The sequence below is a fragment of the Pterocles gutturalis genome, unplaced genomic scaffold (genome assembly GCF_000699245.1).
Source record: "Pterocles gutturalis isolate BGI_N339 unplaced genomic scaffold, ASM69924v1 scaffold31524, whole genome shotgun sequence".
NCBI lineage: Eukaryota > Metazoa > Chordata > Aves > Pterocliformes > Pteroclidae > Pterocles > Pterocles gutturalis.
Window position 1 is genome coordinate 10,971 of NW_010136747.1, and position 21,749 is coordinate 32,719.

At 42.3% G+C, this 21,749-nt stretch overlaps 1 protein-coding gene across 1 annotated transcript; it reads right to left on the reverse strand.

Annotated features, from left to right (window-relative positions):
* Nucleotides 1-10,406: 10,406 nt before the first annotated feature.
* On the reverse strand, nucleotides 10,407-21,568 carry CCNE1 (cyclin E1). Its single transcript, XM_010082422.1, has 9 exons — nucleotides 21,506-21,568; nucleotides 14,910-15,052; nucleotides 14,699-14,834; nucleotides 13,716-13,862; nucleotides 12,770-12,865; nucleotides 12,268-12,402; nucleotides 12,067-12,178; nucleotides 11,823-11,980; nucleotides 10,407-10,974 (listed from the first exon to the last, which is right to left on the reverse strand). Exons 1-9 carry the CDS (start codon nucleotides 21,539-21,541, stop codon nucleotides 10,852-10,854), a joined length of 1,086 nt encoding a protein of 361 aa, XP_010080724.1. The 5' UTR covers nucleotides 21,542-21,568; the 3' UTR covers nucleotides 10,407-10,851.
* Nucleotides 21,569-21,749: the final 181 nt, after the last annotated feature.

Consider the following 21,749-nt stretch of genomic DNA (forward strand, 5'->3'; position numbering starts at 1 on the left):
GCAGCTGGCTGTGCGTGCCCAGAAGCCCAGGCAACAGCGGACACAAGGGCACAGAGAAGTTACTCATGTGCCAGCGCAGGGGAGAGCCGTGTCCCTGCCACTGCCCAGGGGGGTTCCGACCTCACGGAGCGGGCAGGAGGAGCCGAGAGGGGGGTTCCCGGCAGCACAGCCCAGCTGCTCTCCGAGCATCGGGCTTCACCTGCACTGAGCAGGTCTCCTGTTCCTTGAGGAGGAAGCTTTTCTGTGTTACCCATCCAACACAAACCCCAGCTCCGCAGGCAGGAGGAGGCAGGGCTGTGCCTGCCTGCGCTGGGGGAGCCTGGCAGCGCACTCCCTGCTGTGGGGACACCCACCCCATGGGGCGAGAGACCACCTCTGGGGTCTGCTCGAACAGCAGCCTCCACACACTGAATTGAGGTGACTGTACGCATCAAAAACTCCGGCATCCTCCAATTAAGCTCTTTTGGTAGGGATCAAAATTAAAACACAGTCACTGTGCAGACACTTTTGAAGCTCTTGCTAGCCAGCAAGTGAAGGGTCCAGGCTGGCCGTGTTTCCTTTGAAGCATGCCTGCTGGCTGTAGGTTTCTATAGTGCTCACTTGCAATTACAGCTCTTTTCAACTTCTCTCTCTTTTTTCCTTTATTTTTTAATTTAAAGAGATTGAGAGGAATTAAAAAACCCTCATGAATCAGATTTATCAAATAAAACTGTAGAGGTAGGGCCAGCTGCAGCTACACATGTCAAACTCAGCTGCAGATATGAAAGGAGAGGCTGGGATTCATAGTTAGGATGCTCAGCTTTTTGAAGGTCTAGCAGCAAAGCTAACCCCATTGCTATATTCCTAAACCTACAGAGATGCCCGACTCTGAGCTAGGTGAGGGCACCCCAGGATTGGTCCCTGAGTACATGGGTGGTGACTCTGCACCCTGTGAAAGGGAGGATCTGTGCTGCACTTGCCACCTGGGCATGCTCCTTTGAGTACTGCTGAGACATCACTTGGTGTCTCTCCTTGTCCTTGTACAACACATGTGTACAGGTTACTCTGGTCGTAAGAGTTCAAATGAAAGAACAGAGTAATGGCAAAACTTCTAATTGATTACATGGGTCATTATTTTATCAGCCTTACCAAGCTTTGCCTCACCAAGGTCTGCTGTTGTTGAACACTACTAGCTGAGTGACAATGCAGCCAAAAGAATTCAAAAGCCAGTAACGTTCCCAGATGCTCGCACAAGGACCTTCAGGTGTGGATGAGAGGTGCCTCGAGGGGAGCAGGAGCTGAAAATGATGATGAGGAATAGATGCCACGGGAAGAGAAAGTCAGAGGTGGAGCAATCTTCACTCTTATGCTATAATTACTGTTGCTACCATGTAACCCCATAAGTGCCACAGTTCTGGGACACAACTGATGCCCGTGATTCTCCAGCAGGCCCTGCTGGCTGCTACTTTTTGCAGACTCCCTGATCATGACCCTCCTTCTGCTATGGCAAAGTGTCAGGGGAGCGCTCAGAAACCACAGGTATCCTCTCCTCTCCCTCTGCTTTGCCACGCTGCTGTCCTAATGGCCAGCTCCATGCAAAGAACATCCCAGGGATTGCTGACACTTGCAAATAACAGTCCTCTTCCTCTTAAACACCCCCAGGAAGTGCAGGGACAAAGACACGTGTTTGTGCACAATGAGAGGCACTCGGGGATGCAAAAGTGCAGAGGTGCTTCATGATTTTCCTCATAATTAACAAAAAAGTTGTAAAAACTAAGAAGAGAAGGGATAAGGGGCTTTCCCACCCACCTGACACTGTGCACGCATCAGCCTCACACATGGGCTCTGCCCTGGCCTCTCCTGCCCCCGAGCATCCATGGAGATGCTCTGACAGCAAACATCACAGCCTGCCTTTGGATGTATGTTACAGCATTGAACAGCATCTTGTGCAGAAAGATAAGAGCACAACATTCATTTTCCCTTCAGACCACTCCAACAGCTCTGCCCTGCAGTGCAGCTGTGCCGCAGGGTGGCTCCTGGGACCCTCCTGCGCCCCCAGCCCACTGCCCTGCTCCACCAGCCCGCGGTGTTCACCCAGCAAGGCTCACCCAGGGACACTCGCCCAGTGACGCTGCAGCTCTCGCAGGGCACAGGGCAGCTGCCACGTTGGAGTGCACCTGCCTGCACCCCATCAGGCATCCTCGCTCCTGGGCTTCTGTGCAGTTGCATGCAAAGCTGCTAATGCTGAAAAGCACCAGTTGGCTGTGATGAAGCCAAAGCCTGTTGGTTTTTTCACCACCCATCAGAAAGTGACAGCAATGGTACAAACCATCTTTGACCGCTTCCAGCTAAATCCCTTCTCCCAGGGGCGCAGGATCCTGTATCAACTCACCAGGGTTCCTGGCAAAGCTGCTTTCTGCAAGTGCAGATGCTTCAGTGTTGACCAGCTTCTTTAGCAGAGGTTCCCAGCTTGCATCTCACGTGGTAAAAGGTTTTCAGTCATTGCTTGCTTACAAAATCAAGCCGGTTTCTTAGGCTACTGCCAGACCCTCGTGTCCTCCAACAGACTCCATCTGCTGGTTTTTCAGACAAGCAACTCCTGCAAGGACAAAAAATATTAAGTTCAATAATAAATGCTTCATCTTTTGTTTCTCTCAATAAAACTGTACTATTTTGGAGATATTTTGTAAATTCAGATTTATGATGGTTTTTTTTCATACTGTGGCTACCACAGTGACCATAGAGAATTTATTGATGTAATAATGTGTTTAAATAGCCAGTTTTCAAAACATGGAACCATTGCAGTGGATTAACATTCAAACCATTAATATTCTAACATATTAAGTCACTTAAAGGATTTTCTTGTGTATACGCGCATTTTGGGGTATATTCTCCTCATAATACATGAAGAGGAGATATGCTTTACTGTTGACATTTAGCACATTTTCTTCATTGCTTTTCATTTCATTATGGGTAAAAGTGTTATTTGTCCACCCAGTCTTCCCTAGGATGAATGCCATCATCTCTGTTTGCAGAGGCAACCAAAAATTAAAGGAAATATTTTAGATGTCAACATTAAATGTCAAAACCCGATTTTAAGTAATTACCAATACCCTGGCACGTATGCATTTTATTCAGAAAATTCCTGTTAAAAATAGTCTTTGGGGGATATTCAAATTTATCATGTAGAACAACACAGCATTAATGTGCTAGCTTCTATTTAATGCTTTGGTTCATAGCAACAAATATACCAATGGGAAATCATTAAACAAATATGCGATTTTTGCAGCATAATAGGTCTATGTTTGGCATCACTTGAAAAAAACCTCACCGAGCTCAAACCAACAGAAAAAATGCAATGATCAGGCAGAACACAGCAACATTATAAATGTTAACAGATTTCAGAAAGTGATTTTATGTTAATTCAAGTGTTAACGCTGTCCGAGGCTGCTGAAAGGAGTGTGGGGCTGCGGGAGGAGATAGACATTGTCGGCAAGGGAAAGCGCAGGGAACACAAAGGGCCGCCTCTTGGTGTGGGTGGGGGAGTTTTATTAATTATATTTCCTTTAGAGCCCTAACAATAACATGTCAGTAATCTACACATTCTGTACTTAATTGACGTTAATGATTTGCCTGGTCCTGGCTGTCACCGGCGAGCCTCCCCGCGCCGTGAGAATCCCGGCCATCTCGCGTCCCGCCAGCCCCGCCGCACAGCCCCAATTAAGTCAATGAGCGCGGGGTGGCTGAGCAGCCCCCGCCACCTCTGCGGCCCCGCTCCCCACAAAGGGATGCATTTATGGTCCCCCCACACCCCAGAAAGACGATGGCCCAGCACACATGGCTACCCGAGGCCACGGTGGGCTGAGGGGGGAGAGGTGCCTCCAGATCCCCTTCAACACCAACAGCTGGGGGAGAGTTGGGGGTTTCTCTCTCGTGCTTGTGAGCAACAGGTCCCCAAGCACACACAGCCATCCCAGCCCCGGTGTCCCACGTGCCTGCAGCTGCACTCGAGGCCATGACCCATCTGTAGGCACTCGGCAAAGCCAGGTTTGCATTTCTAAGTGCTGAAGTGACACCTCTCAAAACTAGCCCCTGCCTGGGTTGCTCTGGTATCTCTGCCCCTGGTGCCACTCAGCAACGTGTCCTGGACTCCTGCGATTCACCTTCTCCAGGGTAGAACCTTCCCCTGACACCAGCCCCAGGAAACACAGTTTCTGTTCAGGCAGCAAGCTGGGGAGCAAAGTCCGCGTGGCAGTGGAGTGTCCAAACCTGGGGCAGCTGCCAGCACACCCCAGCCCTGCTGCCACCGGCACACCCCAGCCCTGGAAACCACGGGGAAGCCAGCAGTCTTAGCGCAGTCCAAGAGCTCACACAAGTTACAGCAGTGACAAAAGCAGGTTGTTCTGGGCAGATGCACAATGGCTTCTTGGTACGTCCAACTAATGCAGTTTGTACCTCACAGCTGCCAGTGCTACACCTCTGATTCCTTCTTCCTCTCTTCCCTTTGGCTTCCCCCCTTTTGTCCTGCCAGCGCAGAGCCCCCGCTCTCACTCGTCCCAGGGTCCAGCCAAGCACAGAGCACAGCGGCTGAGCGCCTGCCTCTCCGTCACATGGAAGATCAGCCTGTCTGACTCCTTTTCCTTCTTACCTGTATTAACAGAAGTCAGATCTTCTTGAATTTGTCCAATGGAGGAAGCCAACAGACAAGAAAGGAGGGGAAAAAAAAATACAACAAACAAACAGCAAAACACAAAAACCCCCACAACTCCAGTTTTGATAGAAAATCAAGGAAGCCATCAGACAAGAAAGGAGGGGAAAAAAAATACAACAAACAAACAGCAAAACACAAAAACCCCCACAACTCCAGTTTTGATAGAAAATCAAGCTAAAAACATAAAAATCTAGCACATCATCACTGCAAGTATGCCATCCTCTCTGCCAGGAGATTTCAGGACCAGCCATCCTGCAGGAGGATTCCTCCCACTCCCAGCAGAACAGGGTGGCCCAGGCAGCGAAACATTCAAATTGTTCTGTTGCCACTTCTCCGGGGAAAACATTTGCTTAAAAACAGTTGGATGAATTTGGAGTGATCTACAGGGCACTTTGTTATGTTAATGACTGTTACCAACTGCCTCTTCTTTATATTAAAGTGTTGACTCATTGTCAGTTGGGGAGAGACAAGACAGCTTGCCTGTGCCTTGCAGTCCTTTTGCACTCACCCAAACTACTCATGGGAAGACACTTTAATATGAGGAGACGCTGTCTGTGGCCATTATTAACCTCCTGACTGAAGCTCAGAATACTAATAAAACCATGCAGGATCAGCTAACCTTTCCTCAGTGCATTCTTCATTCTGCAAGATTTTGGCCAAAATTAAAACATTTTTCTTTGTTCTCACAAGCCTGTGGCTGACAGCCAGACATCCCAAACCAAGATGTAAACATTTTTCACTTACACTCTACTGTGCCCAAACAACATCATCATCATTCTGGCATTGGTAAGAGGGGATGCCTCCTGCAAGTCCAGAAACATCAGCTTCACAAACATCAGAAAGCAGCCCAGCAGCAGGGTCTGCTGGCAAAAGGAAGGTGGGGGGGGGGGGGCTCTGCACATATTTTTTCTTTATATCCCAGGCAAACACATATCCCAGGCCAAACTGAAATAGGCCTTTTATATTTTTCCTCCTTAGATATTATTGCAGCCCTGTGGAAACATCAAAAACCCGTCCATTAAAAAAATACACTGGATTTCTTACTATACTAGTTACGTGAGAGCACGTTCAGCTCAGTAAAACAAAACCAGTTTGCCCACATATTTTTTCTTTATATCCCAGGCAAACACATATCCCAGGCCAAACTGAAATAGGCCTTTTATATTTTTCCTCCTTAGATATTATTGCAGCCCTGTGGAAACATCAAAAACCCGTCCATTAAAAAAATACACTGGATTTCTTACTATACTAGTTACGTGAGAGCACGTTCAGCTCAGTAAAACAAAACCAGTTTGCCAATAAATATGCAGTTCCAACAGACAGCCTGTTCCTCTGAACTGCCCGCAGCTGTAGGACCAAAGTCCTCTGGGATCAGAAAGGTTTTCCTTCCTTCTTTGATAGTCATTTGATCTAATTTGCCCTCAAATATACCAGTCTGCAGAGTTTTGAAAAAAACCTAGTTTTATTCAGTCTGCAAATAATACTTCATTTATTTTTATAATCTAAAAAGCTTCATATACAAACCTAAGCTTTTGGGCTTGGCTTGAGCTGATTATTTCAAGAAACTGAAAGGAGACAGATTACACAGTATTGCAATATTCTACAGTCTTAATAAAATGTTTGGTCAAGTATAAGTTGTGTCAGTAACAGACAATTCAAAACTTGAGAGAAGCAGGTTTTATACTTTAAAGGTAAAACACTGTATGACTTGTTTGCAGGTAGCATGGCTAAAAGAGCCCATCACCAAAATACTGTTCAACAACCCAAGCCAAGTGACTGGTTTGCTGGAGTCTGAACTTCAAAGTGCAGAAGTTTCACAAATTGGCTAGAAATCATGTGCTGTAATGGCAAAAAATAGACTTTAAAGTCTTCTTGCATTTGTATATAGCCGTCACCTCCTGCCATCTCAGAGACACACAAAAAAACCCACCACCCCAACCCTCTCCGTGACTCCACCTTGCCTGCCCACCCCGCCCTGGGCAGGGTGCACCCGCGGCACAGGCGATGCTGGCTGGGCAGAGGGCCGGAGGAGGGGAAGGAAGAGCTGTGCTGCTTCCTGCTGCAGAGCTGCACCCCCTGTTTACCTGCCAAGCCTGAGCAGGAAATCTCTGGAGAGATTACAAGAGCCCAGGTTGAGCTGATCTCAGCCTTGACAGCAGTGAAGAGCTGTGCTTAATCCCCAACAGATTCAAGGCTAGACAAAGTCTGAGTTAACCCGTATTATTTCAGAGCATATGCTAGCATCTCCCTTTTTTTGAGGAGGGAAGGTTGTGGGGGAGGAAGGTTAAGAAGATGGGGGTATGAGTAATCTGATGCTTTAGATGTGTGTTGTTGAATACCTAGAGGAAGCACATTCCCAAAACAGGAGATTTATGCCAAGAAACAAGGTAAAGTGGGTCCATCCAATGTCAACCTGTGCACTTGCCAATTCCCCCACCACACTGCACACTGGCCCCCTGACTAACAGACTTCTACTGAACCTTGAAGTGCCCTGACTGCATGTTATTCCCATTAAACCCTGGAGGAAAGACAGTTGTATCCTTTGGCAATTCCCAAGGTAACATCCAGGTGCCCTGGTGCCCCCCAAGAGGCAATGCCGCAGTGAGCCTCCTATGCTTACACCCAGGTCCAACTTCACAGCCTGCTCAAAGGAGGAGCGTTTTACCCAGCCGCCTGAATTCCAGCTGCTGACGCTGAGAGACAAGCCAGCTGCGCTGCACAATGAGGAAACAGCACCCAGGAACCGAGAGCTCGAGCCAGGCTAGCAGCTCACAGGGCCTGCAGCTCCCACAGGATGCCTGGCTGAATGTGCTCCACCAAACCTGCGCCCACTGCTTACCTCCACCTCGTGTCTAACTCCTGAGAACCAAGAGGAGATGCTGACCGGCGACCTAGGAACTGACAACCACAGGCAGCTACTGCTTTATGTGACTGAAGCTATGCAGAACTATTTCCATGGACTACTGTTAAATACAGCATTTTCTACAGCTTAGCATCTAGCTAAGTATCATGGTACAGACTTCACCCCTTCTGCTCACTAGCACTGCTCCTTCCCCACCCCAGCTCACAATTACAGCCTCAACTCACTTATTTGGGGCTATTTTGCTCAATACAGGCACAGCTACCACCAACTTTTGATTTTATAGTAGCAGTAATGGAAAATTAACACTGGATTAATTTCTCTTGTTCTCTTGCCCCCAGCTTTCAGACCAAGGTGAGGGTTTGATACATAGAACAAACCTTTCAGGAGGAGGAAGATAATCATATGCCACCTGGGCTACTGCAGAATTCAATTTACTTTGCAGCATGTTTTACACTGGTCTGTAACTATTAAAGGGAGAGCGTTTCCACTGGAGGAGCATGCAGCAATGCACAGTTGAATTGCTTTCTCCACATTCCCCAGCACCTTTGAGCCCCCTGCACTCCTGCACCAGAACAGCAGCCGCGTACACTGCCCAAAGGCCATCCTCCCCTGGAGCCTTCTCCCAACCCCTCACGATAACATGCTTAAAGTCAGAGACAGCTTGCAGGAACATATTTGATATTTGCTCATCTTTGTTGCACAAACTTCAGCCCACTTGTAAACACACTAAACCTTTTTCTCTTATCTAGCCAGGCAGAAATGCCCACTCACTTTCCCCCGACTGCACTGACTCCAGATCAATCCTCTTGTGTTTGTTTTGGGTTTGTTTTTTTTTTTTGGTTGGTTGTTTTTTTTTAATGGAGACAACTAACTTCCTTAAAATTAGCTGCACAGGTCCTCCCTAAAATGGCTTTCAGCATGTGGCAACTAGTACATCATTTTTTCAAGCTACCCTGGAAAGTCAGCACACTCAGACAGACCTAAGTATCCACACATGTTGCAAGACAACCAGAAACAAAGATCCTTAGAGCATGAGATAACGATGAGAAAGGAAGAAAATAGCTCTGAAGGAAAATCACCCTGCTGTAAAGTACTGCATCTCTGGCATATGGTTGCACTCCTGGCTGGGAAGCTGGAAAGCCATGATCTCCACGCTCTGAACACACCACTTCCCATCGAAATAAAACAGGTTGACCTTTCAGGAAGGGAGGAAAAAGTTATAATGTTAGCCAGGTTACCATCTAAAGCAGAGATCTGATTTAGAAAGACACCTGTTGTCTGAACAGTTTCATTCACAGATAGATATGTATCTCAGATACAGGTTTCCCACACAGCCCAGGGAACACATAGAACACCTGCATTCACTCTTGAAAAGGTATTAACTGGAAAGATCTATTTAGCTTAAACTGAAAACTAGATTTCATCGTATCTGTAATGTTATTGCAGAATATTTTATTGAACAGTTAAAAGTCGTAAAGAAAATCCCCAAGTGTCCAGTTACAATTTAAATATGATTTAATTTTTTTTTAAGAAACAGATGAAACATATACTAAGTACTGAAAAGTAACACCAAAAGGACGAGTACTGAAGCTTGCCTAGTGATTTAGGAATCAAGCCTAGACACTACCTTTCAAGAAGGTTATTTTTTCCCAACCCACAGTTTTGTGTTCCAAATTTAAGGACAAAAATATTAATGTGTCTTGACAATTCCTCCAACATTACAAACTTTTTCAACAATGGGCAAATATGACATTCCTTTGTCTAGGATACATAGTTCTCTAAGAAATTAAAGCCTCTCTGAACTGACACCAGCAAAGTTGTTCAGCTAACACACACTTGTTTTGTTAGCACAGATCCAACAACCATTCATTGCAAGGCAAAAAAAAAAGCCAGCAGCACCAAATAATTTACTTACCATTAGTTATTGTAGACATTTTTATTAGATTAAAGCTCTAACATTTATCAGAATACTGGCTCAGGGAAGAGCAAAAGGGAGAATAACTTAAAAAAAGATAAAAAGCAGCCTTGCCGGGAACTAATATTTTAAAAACTTAACCAAAAGCAAAGTAAGAGCTTCCTGAAATATAAGTGTTGTAGCATTTAAATTATCTACAGGAGGACATGATGAATCCTGGTAGTCTCACGTGCTGTTGAACAGTCCTTCAAAGGGAACATAATGAGAAAAACAAGCAACCATTTTTACATTTATTTATCTATTTCCCTTTTCTCCAGAAACATGACTTTCCAGAAAGTCTTACTTACTATGACTTCTCAGACCTTGCAAACATAAAGAATGACAATTCTTCCTGTAAAAAAGCACACAGCATTCCAGAATTCAGTTTTGCACAAAGACAATTAGTTGTAAAAGACTACACCAAAATCCCAACATTTAAATTATAATGTTTTAAGAAAAGGCAGGCTTTTCCTACTGATCACTTCTCCCTATTAAGTGTAACAATCCAGACAAGCTGATTCAGTAATTTCCCAGTAAACTGATCATTAGAAAGTGTGTTGTGGAAGGATTCCCCATATATTTGTCACATTTATTATCCCCTCCCTAGCCACCTGCAGCTGGCGAAGGGAAATCCAAGTAGCCCAACATGACAGTTTTATCTTAGTATCCAAAGAGGATGTTTTAATCGATATAAGCCAGTAATGGTAAATAAATAAAGCAATAGTTACTACATTATTAATCCCCAACTCCCACACTACTAGTGGTCACAGTCTGAAAAAACATAGCTGACCATAATTAAAAGAAAAATAGGAATATACATAAAACCAGCTGTCTTAGACAGCATTTTTATTAAAAATGAATACAGAGACATAGCAGCATTTACAATAAAGAGTTTTTTAAAAGGCATCAAGTTGTCAACCTAACCATTTGAAAAAGAGGCTTTGAAATGTAGTCTTCCACAGTACTTTTTGCCTGTTTGTCAAAAGGGGACAGTATGTCTGCAGATTATCCAAAGGACAAACAGGCACAGTAACTAATCTAAACTTCAAGCTCTTTTTCTGAACAGCTGGTCACATCAAGCATCACCCTCCGTAGCAGCATTTGGAGCACTCTTCGGTGTTCTTTTAAGTGGCTGGTGTACTTGATCCATTTCTTTAAAATATTTTAATGTTCAATAAAAATATCTCAAATAGAAAAACTCTTCTGTCATGAAAAAAGTAAAGTTTCCTTTTCAGATTCCATAAAAGCTTATGAACTTCACTGGCAGCATTTCCGTAATGGAGCAGAAGTTAGAACCAGCAGAACAGGCACTTCAGCAAAATTGTCTGTCAACAGTTTTGAAAGTCATGTTGGCTTCAGTCCAGAAGATTGTTTCTTACTACTTTGTGGTGGTGTAAGGACACCAGTGGGGAAAGGTGAAGTCCTATTTTGCTCAGCCAATATGGCTTGTTTTGCTTGAGCTTTGTCCTGAAAGCACACGAAAAAGAAAAAAGAAAAATCTTTACTTTGGTAGATCTGTGCAACAGATCAATATCATTTAGTGTTTTATAACTTGATAGATTGCAAATCTGGAAATGCATCTCTGTATCTTCCCCCCTCAACAGTAACTGATATGTCATGCAGCATACAGCAGTTAGTGGATACAAACCCCAAGCGATCAGTATTAACTTGTGGAATCTGATGATCAGCATTATGGTACTTAGATCTTCAAGAAAGCAAAATTTAGAAGCAACAGAACACAAAGAGCTTTAACATCTATTACAATTAAATAACCTAAATAGAAAAATAAACTTGGTAGCTTAGGTTAACTACAATTTGCTGAACAAAATTTTGATCCTCTGCAAGTTTCTCATGCTAAAAACTACTCTTGCTCAACTTCTTGTCAACCAACACTGTCACACAACAGTGCCACGAGATCAGTCTCAAGTGATCAGTCTTTTATTTTCTCTTTTTCATCACTCAAGGTTATATTACCTGTATTTCTTATAGAGAAAAGTCTAACATATGATATTTGAAGTATCCCAAAGGGTAGAAGTATGCTTCCCATTTCTAGGATAATTACTTGCCATTTGAGATGAAAGGCTTAAGTCACAATCAGCTCTTTAAACTAAATTCTTAACAAGTCATTCCTAAAACAAGTGTCTGTCCCAAGAATTTTGGAACTGGAGTGAAACCTTATGCTTTTTATCGTCTGAATACACCCAGTCTCAATCTGATAATGCTTCATTTAAGTTTACAGTATGTTCTAACCAAAGAAGAAACAAGATTTAAGAGATTTTATAGACAGATTTTGTCTTCATTATGCACATACATACCAGCAAATCCAAGCTGTTTATGTGCGTCTGTATATTGTGCAAGTCTTCAGGAGCTATGCCTCTAAAGTGTTTGAGTTTGGAGCTTCCTACTTCCCTTATAGCCATCGCAAACGGAACCATCCATTTTACACATTCCTCTATCTCACACCATTCATAACCTGGAAGACAAGAAATATGCTTATCTGCCTGAATGAGAGACTTAACATTTGTAAACACATTAGATTCCATTTATAAATGCCAATACCTGAAACTTTTTGCATCAACTCAGATGAAGAGAAGTGATATAAAGCAGAAGCTGCAAGTACTCCATATGTATATTCCAAGCAGCCAATATCTAGCACACAGAGATCCAAGAGCTACAAGACAACAGATGTTTAATAAGTCTATCACAAGAACACTTTTTTTCCCAGGTGAAATAGCATTTGAACGAAGAAGTCAGTCTTACCTCTGCTATTTGTACAAATATTTGCTGTGGATATTGTGGCAGTAATACCTCATAAAGCTCATTTAAATATGCAACTTGCATGTAAATGTTTAGCCATGATACAACTGTCAGTGGATTTAAGTTCCAATTAAGAGCCTGAAAGAGTAGACATACACAAGACTTCAGTATTACTAAAGAGTTCCTAACTTAAAGCATGCAACTTTACTCCAGTCCAGAAGCCACAATTCCAGTTCATCAAAGCATCTTTGAAATACACAAATCTAATCCTCTCCTATACCTCCTCCTTGCTGATAGAGTGGGCGAACAATTCATTTTGTCAATACACACATACTGGTGGATGCTTTAAATCACTCTTTACCTCAAGAACACTGTTTTCTAATTAGAAAGAGAAATTGTGCCTCTAAGCAGCACACAGGATTAACTGAGGCCCTCTGCTTTTAGTCTGATTATGCTATACACTTTTAAAAACTAAAGTAGAACTAACTCCACTTTGAAATATTACCTTCATAATGATCAATTCCATACTGAGGATTTCATCTTCTGTACAAGCTCCATCTGTAACATAGGCAAACTGGTGCAACTTTGGTGGATAGATTTCCTGAAAGATAGAAGATCAAGTATTAATTTGTGGAATAAGTTGCAACTAGTCTCATGTGCTTGTAAAAAAAAAAAAAGAAAAGAAAAAAAGGAGAAAAGAAAAAGAACAACCTACCACTACTTCAGCATTTCAAAACAGAGGTGAAAAAAAAATAAAAAAAGAACCAACCCACCATCCTAACTTATGGTGTTCTACTCTGCCTTTAATATACACAGATTTCATGTTCAATCTTCCTGCTCACAGCCTTCATCTTTCACTTTTGATGGATCAGTACAACATGAATTATGTTTGACTACAGCACCACTGAGACAGTATCATAATTGACATCAAGATTTTTTTATACATCCTAAAGAAAAGGCTTTTTATCCCTTGCTTGAGAAGAACAGATTGAAGACTAACAGGCCTCTTAAAAGACAAACAGTAAGAACTTAAAAAGCACTATGTATTTTAATAATTCAGTTTGTTCCAGTAAATAAAGAATAGCTCAGACTATCATCCACTAGATACTCCACTGACAACAGAATTGCAACAAGTGGTCTCTGTATACAGCAGCCAGCCAAAAACTCATTTAGCAACCACAATTAAAAACTTAACATTTATTCTGACCCTGAGAAGACTACCCTTTTAAGTTTAAAAAGATATACTGTGATATTAGCTAGTCTTAATTTTAGCCATTTCTAAAAAAAAAAATATGAGAAATTTTGAAAATAAAAAAGGATTTTTTTTCCACCCAGCTGTAAAGTCATAGCAACAAACTCCATAAAGCCTGCCAAAATGTGTCTAGTGTCCTGTAAGTGAACTGTCTGCCCATTCACATTTTTATGTTTAAGTAAAAGCTGGAGATACGTACCTCTAGCTTTGCTGCTATGAATAAAGAAGAGATACCAATAAGCTGCAATAGTGTTTTTACAACATTCTGTTGTGTTGCCATAAACCGATCAAAGAAATCTTGTGCTAAGTAAAAAGTTTCTCTATGAAGCTTGTAGACTTCACAGACCTGGAGAGACATCAGAGATTACAAAGGTCAAGAACAGTGTTAGAATCAAAACCAGATGCTACAGGCCTATTAAGAAAAAAAAACAGCAAAAGCTAGACATAAAATTCATATTGGCTTTCTGCTTCACTTCTATTGTGAAGCAACATGTTAACTAAAGAGCAGGAGTTAACAGTTTCCTTTGACACAAGATGACTGCCACTGCAGTAACTTCCTCCCCCCCCAAAGAAAAAAAAAAGAGATCAGAGTGAAAACCCTTTTAGGAAATGCAGCATATGCTATAACAATGTCAGAACATCAGTTCCTCATTTTTGCAAAGATGCATCATTCCAACACCTCAGAAGTTAAAATTCTCTGAAATACTTTAGAATTCAGAACAGAGACTATGCCACCAAGTCACTCAAACAGCAAGAAAGACTTGCATACAGACAGAAGAGGTGCAGTAAATTCTACACGCCAATAACACAGAAAGGTTGTGAGATGCATTTGGTCTCTAAGCCACTGCACCTTTCTTTTTGCAGTGACTTTTATAATTATTTGTAGAGCTTCCATCTGCAGTGCGACCTTAAAAAGCTTACATCGTGGAGCTTTAGGGACAAACTGATTGTTATCCACATCAATCTAAATGAATATCAGAATATTTGTCAGTTTGTACATCAATCAACTCAATCCATTATTTTTTTTTTAAGTTTGGTGCCATTAATAGACAAAATTCAATATGAAGACGAGTGTCTAGTGCCAAATGGGTTATGCCAAGATCATGAAATGTACTCATGACAGTTATTAGTACACTTCAACAAAAGCACAGATGAAATACTCACAAGCACAGAAAAGCTCACCTCCATTAGCCAGTCTAGAAGGATTGTTCTCATTTTAGGTTGCAGAAGAGGGTGCCTTTGCATATAAAGTTTATCCCTCACATATGTCTCTTCTTTGCTTATCATGTTTTTCCACACGTCATCTCTGTTCGCCCAGCTAAGACAGATCAACATGTTTAGTATCAAATCATAAGAGGCAGGCAGACAAGCAGCAGCAAAATGGCACACTTACCCCAGAACTGGTAATGGTGAAGCTCTAGTTGGAACAACGCTTAGATGTATAAAGTGAGAGTAATCAACACCAACTGGATCATCTTCTTTATCCGGAGTAGGAATCAGCATATGTGCATTTTTGTGAACATTATTCCAGGATGGCTATTAAATGAAATATAAGATTTTACACTGTGCCTTTTAAAACAATAATTTTAGCTGTAAATAGAAGACAAGACATTGGCAAGAAATTATGACAGAAACTATGATTACCACTTTAAACTGCACAGAATCACAGAATGGTTGAGATGGGACCTCTGCAGGTCATTCTGTCCAGCCCCCCTGCTCAAGCAGGGCCACCTAGAGTCAGTGGTCCCGGACCAGACAGGTTTTGAGTATCCCTAAAGGCGGATACTCCACAACTTGGGCAACATGTGCCAGTGCTTAGTCACCCTCACAGTTTTTTAAAAAAATAAGTGCTTCCTGATGTTCAGAGGGAACCTCCTGTGCTTCAGTTTGTGCCCATCTGCTCTTATTCCATCATTGGGCCTCACTGAAAAAAGCCTGGCTCCATCTGCTTTGCATCCTTCCTTTAGGTATTTATATACATTGATAAGATCTCCTCAAGCCTTTTTTCCAGGTTGAACATCCCAGCTCTCTCAGCCTTTCCTTATAGAAGAGATGCTCTCAGCCCTTTATTATCACAGTGGCCCTTTGCTGGACTCTCTCCAGTAAGTCCAAATCTCTCTTGTACTGGAGAACCCAGAACTGGACACAGTGCTCCAGGTGTGGCCTCACCAGTGCTGCTTATTTTCACAGTAGAAAGTTTGCAACTAAAGCTGAAGAACATTAACTCTGTTCTCCTTTTGAAGGACCACAACTGTCTCACAGAAGAATATCCAAGTCAGAGTCTCCCATCATCATATTGCATTTTGTTTTTACCAAAATATTTTGCATGGAAGTGAGATGCTTGCCTTCAGGTAAAGAATAAGCAGACAGAACTATAAAACCCAATTTGTGATTATAATTATACAAACACAAGGTCAGGACTTCTGGTAAGGAATATGTAGATGGAATGTGTGAAGTCATGGTTCCATGCAAAGTAACCTTGACAATGAACACAGAAAAACAGTAGTTTAGAGAATTTTTCTCATTCATCTTGCAGTGCTAAGATAAAAATACACAGCACTTACGATCTAATTGTTTTCAGAATAAAGCAAGTACATGTTAAACAATTGCCACTGAAGTACCAGGTTCACAATTTCATATACAGAATTTTGACAAGGTCTGCAAGCATCAGACATCTGACATTTCACCTGTCATGTTCTTTGACTACTATTTGAACCAGAACTTAAGTTTAGGTTTACTTTTCTCCTGGCTAACTATGTTAAACAAGATCTTTGGGTACGCTTCACACAGTTCCCCAGGAAAATAGTACTTGTTTTATTTTGTGGTAGAATGCAAAGCCAGCCCCCATGTCATCATGCTTAAGCATTTCTACCTAGCAGTGAATCAGCCATCTTGCTTCAAACTGATCTGTTCTGCTGCACTAATAGGACACAACTCCCTAACAAGATTCCTAATGTGCTTCAAGGAAAAAAATGTAAACAAACCCATAAGAATCATTAGGTGCTAACAAGTAAAAAGCTCTACATGAAGTTCTGCTCTCTCAAAGAATCTTCCACACCTGATTTTTGCCCTGTCCTTGCTACAAATGACATCACCTCCCAGCAAAATGGCTACCTTCTAGCACCAGCTTCAGAAACAGAAACCCCCAACTTGATGAAACAAAAACCACATCCCATGGTTCACTCACAGCTAAGACAGCTTTGTATTTTGAGTTACTGACACGCAGATGGGTAGTTTTTCTTCTTGGAGTTCAACATGTAAATCTAGCATAGCTACCTAAATCATGCCAGCCATGGCATGATTTAATTTGGGCAAGGGATGGCAAAAAGCAGGAATAGTATCTTTATCTTAAAAAATAAGATTCCTTATGAACTGAAAGTTTGAATAAAAATGTTGCATCAGCATTACTTCAAGTTAATTTTTGTCCTCCCTCAGAAGTAGACTTTAGTCACACTTTGTCCTCCAAACTGCACAGCAAGCCCAGCTGTCAACAGCCGCTGGAGAAATGCTGTCTTATCAGTTGATCAGCAAACCAAAAGAAAAGCAGGAGATTATAATATCTATTTAAAGGTGCCTACTACACCAGCAGCTTCTGAAGGACAAGGGATCTGCTCCAGAGTTCTCAACCAAAGCAGACACCTCACATACTACATGGCAGCAACAACTGATTTAGGACACTTCACCACCCCCAATCTTCTATAAGGAAATATAAATCAAGGTCAAGAGTCTCTTAGGTGTTTTGAGAAGTGATAACAAAGTTTTTGACCAGGTAAGGTTGTTCACCAAGATGACTGGGGAAAAGATGCAAGCAACAGAAAAAGCATACAGCTTAGCTCAAGTCAAGAAGGAAACAAATGTGTAGGGCCCTCAAAAGCAAGAAGGGAGACAGGAGTATGAATTAGTGTAACTGAGGAAACACCATAGCTCTGGAAGGGATTTTGGTTGAGGAAACGGGCATATTAATCAGACTCTTGAGTTTTTAAAGCAGATTTAGCAAGACATTCAACCCAAACTAAGAAATATTATCAAGAAACTGCGTAACATCACACTGTAACTGTAAGGAAATAGGAGCCACCACTGAAAAAAGAAACAGTTTAAGACGGGGACGGTGTGAGGAAACCATGAAGAGCTTCCTTTGGGCTTGCACAGAGCCAACCTGAAAGCAGGGAGCTGCCAAAAAGCCACAGATGTCACAGAGAACCTGTGCAGCCTAATGGAGGAAATGCTACAGTCCTGGGCTTAGTTCTGAGGCAAACAGGAGCTGAAGGTAGGACACAAGCCAAAAATCAGAGGGGAAAACTGGTTCTTCAAATCTATACAGAGACCAGCAAGAAAGCTGAGGGACACCCACACTAATATTCCAGATACAGGAACAATTGATCAGACCTGAGAACTAGACACAGATTAGACAAAGTGAACTAAAGACATGAGAGGAGGCTTGTTAGGAGGAGCACGAAGCGGGCAAGAAGGCAGGTGACCAATGAAGTCCATCAGAGCAGTCAAAGCCCCCACAGCTCCAAAGAAATCCTAGGAATTCAGAGGTGGATTTTTTTAAAGCTCAACCATTCCCACACCTCAGTTTTCTGCAGCATGTCATCATTCACAGATATTCATTTGAACAGGCCTTTTGCACACCCTTCGGGCACATAGGCCAGATACACAATGGTGCAGGTAGTGACCGTGGGGGTTATTGGTTACAGGCCTTCGGTGAAGCAGCCACACCTAGTAATACAAGCTGCTGAGACACCTGTGCATCTCGACACGAGCTGGGAGCCACCAGAACAAGCTTCCACAAACCCAGGGCAAGGAAGGCAGCAGGAGAGCAGACGAAGAGAGCGACCCAGAACTGCATTCAAACAGGAAGGTCAGCGAATTTTCAGCATGGAACTGAAGGCAGAGGAACAGGAGAGGGACAGGCCTGTTTGTCTCACTCTAGAAAGCAATACCTCATAACAGAGAGACATCAGCATCAACTACTAGACTGCACCCTTAGTTTGCCCATCAGAAATAGTAAAACTTGCAATTCTAGCCATTTTTCACACATAGGATGCATTAGTTTGAAGCATAGGGTTTTATCTTTGACATCAGAAAGGGATTCCAGAATTAATAAACAGGAGACAGAAGACCAACTCACATTTTAAAGTTGTTTCAATTCTTTCTGAATAGCACAGGAGCTTCTATTGCTTTTAATTTTCTAAAGAGTCTTAATATTTTGTCCTCCCCAAATTTGGGGCAAGTCAAGCCCTCAACCAGGATATAGTTTACATTCTTTATCTGCTTGTCTGAAGACTTGCAAGTTGTTTTTTGGGGGGTTTGTTTTAAATTTGATCTTCCAAAGATAACCTAGACTAGTCAAAGAAACTTTTTGGAGGATATTTTCAAACCAGTCAAGTGGAAAATTGTGACAACAGTAAGACTGGATTCTGGAAAAATATCTAATGAGAAACTGATCAAAACTATTTGCTCAGAGTTTACTCCATCTTTTCGCCTGAAAACATTAGTCAGTTTCATCTAAAGAAACTGATTTCTAGATTCAACTGTCCACTGTAGATGGAGGTGGCCACGTAGTTTGTATCACAACTGCACAAATGACTCTAATCTAGTTAGATGCATTTTGTTTTACACAGAGCCTTGTAAGTGTATCCATCCACAGAAAGCAGCCAGAATTAATATGAGAATTGCTAGCACAATTACAGCAGTGCCAGTTCTCTAAAATCAAACACAGAATTTATGCAATATTCTGCTGTCACAAACCTGATGATATAGCCACCCTTTCATCACATAAAGGGTAACGGCATCCTAATTAAGATCTCGGGCCTTATGTTCAACAGAAGCAAACTAATGAATTGACTATGAAGATGCTGTAAAGTGGGACGTGACTATGATATTTTGCCTTGAATATAAAGTAGAGTCAGTAAACAATTTATTTAATGTAGAAGTCATGTGGTATAGGCTGCAGTGGATTTATAGCTACTTGCATTTTAGAATTGTCGCGCTTCAACAAAATAACTATTGCACTGGCTACCATACAAACCTGCTATACTGCTGCTGGAACCGTAAACATATTCTCATTAGTGGCCCATGGCAATTTATATCAGAGAATAGCTTGTGTCACACCATCCACTGAAGAGCTGCTGCTGTGCAGCCAAATGTTAGCTTTTTTAAACAGATCTGTAACAATCTGGCTACTTTGTCACAACAAAAAAGCCTTCTCTATGTAAGCAGGGATACACAGGTACCCATTTTATTTATAGTTTACAGCATCAAAGGGCCAAATCCCACCAGTATCCTAAGCTTAACCTGAAAAATTCCTGAGTAAATATTTTGCATGCCTGCTGTCTAAATTATCTAAATTTTCATTTACCTATCATTCCTGAAGCAACATTGAAAGGCTACTAGGCCAGGAACACAAACACAAAACTGGAAGTCTTTATCTACTTTCAAAGTTGAAGGTCAATGTATATAAAATACATTTCAGGTTTCTTTCCACTGTCTTTCTGGAAGCAGGTAAAATTAGGTCCCTGATGAGAGTTTTTTAACAATATCTTATTATTATGCAATAAACATGTGCCAGAAGCCCTTGTTCAGCTCAAACGGAATCTTTTGGTGAAAGAGAGACCTGTGGTGAAGGACAGGCAGGTCTTCCTTGTCAAAAGTGAGAAATTAGTTTAATATACTGCACAAAAGAAAGACAGAAGGGAAGGAGAGATCCCCTCATTAAATGCTCACCATTTGAGCCCTGCTTAATATGTTGACTGATAACTAGTATACGCAGTTGCAACACGCAGAGGCCATTCCAAACAATGATGCCCATCTGTTATGGTAGCACTTTAGTCTTAGAACTTCCAGCTGCCACTTCTGGTTAGATGTGCCACATTATGCATAGCCTTGCGTACCAAATGAGTAAGGTCTGTACTCCCCAATCATGACTTTTGCAGCTTAAGTATCACCCTGCACGTGCATTAACAGGCTGAAGTCCTAGTGACAGTGACTGAGCGAGCATGTGTGTGCATGCAGAAGAAAAAAAAAGGAGGGGAATAAACTTATTTCAGAAAATGGGCTACTCTCCGTTTTACTTATAATGGGCATCTCAATGTACAAAAGCATCGTGCTTTCAGTACCATGTACCAATATAGCATCCGATATAGATACCCATAGCACTTCAGGTTCACAGATTATATAGAAAGGGCACTATGGGAGATAGAGAACACTACTGAGGTTAGTCTTGACTTCGTAATTCAGATAATTATAAATGTCTTATTGAGAAAACTGGCGATGGGCACTACTAACTTCTACTGCAGGCCTGATTTCCACAGATAAGTGACTTTACTGAAGTTATCCCTTTGTTCTCCAGAGAAATGAAGCCTGTTTTACTACCGCATTAGCATCTAGTATAAACTTCAAATTTCTAATCAGGAACCCCTTACTTTCTGTCAGTCTGATAATGACCCTCATCAATAGGAATGGAGTTGACGGTGGAAGGAAAGGGGGAATCTTTCCTCTCTTTCAGGTGATACACAAGTAGATACATGACTGCAAAGAAAACCACTTCAAGAGAAGATTGTTCATATGCCTAAAGGGTCCAGTGCTTTGGCCTACAAAGTACAGCAGGTAAGCACATCACTGTACTCTTGCGACTCTCGAGAGAGGTGAATGTAGAGTCCTTCCATGTAGGCCTAAATGCATGTTAAGGTTTTTGTAAGGTGCACCTTTGCAACCCCAGTACAGCTGGATATACTCAAGTATTAACACAATGGTTTAGATCAGCACAGGGCTCATCTCTTGCAAGGACTCCAAAGGAACCTGTACGAACTGAAGTGTTCTGCACTCTTCATCAGCCAGAGTTGCGAGTCCCCCTCGCCCATTGCTATACAGTATGTGGGAGGTGTGTAACTGTTCCACCGTGTGCGTAATAATAATGAGATACTGCAAAATAATAAGAAGGTCAAGTAAGATTGCAGGAGTACAATCTAAAGCCAAATCGGTTACCTGGTTTTCATATTGCTTTTTTCTAGTCATCTCCATTTTAGCAACTTCTTCATCAGGATCCTGTAAGAACTACAAAAAGGAATATATAATTTCAGGAGCGCAAGCCATGGGACAATCAGCCCTTGGCCACCACGACACAGACCCAGGCCCCCAGGACCACAGCCCCGCAGCAGACCACCGCCTGCCCAGCGCCCAGACCACCGCATGGCCCCCGGCCACCCAACAAAAGGCGGCGAGGGCCCGC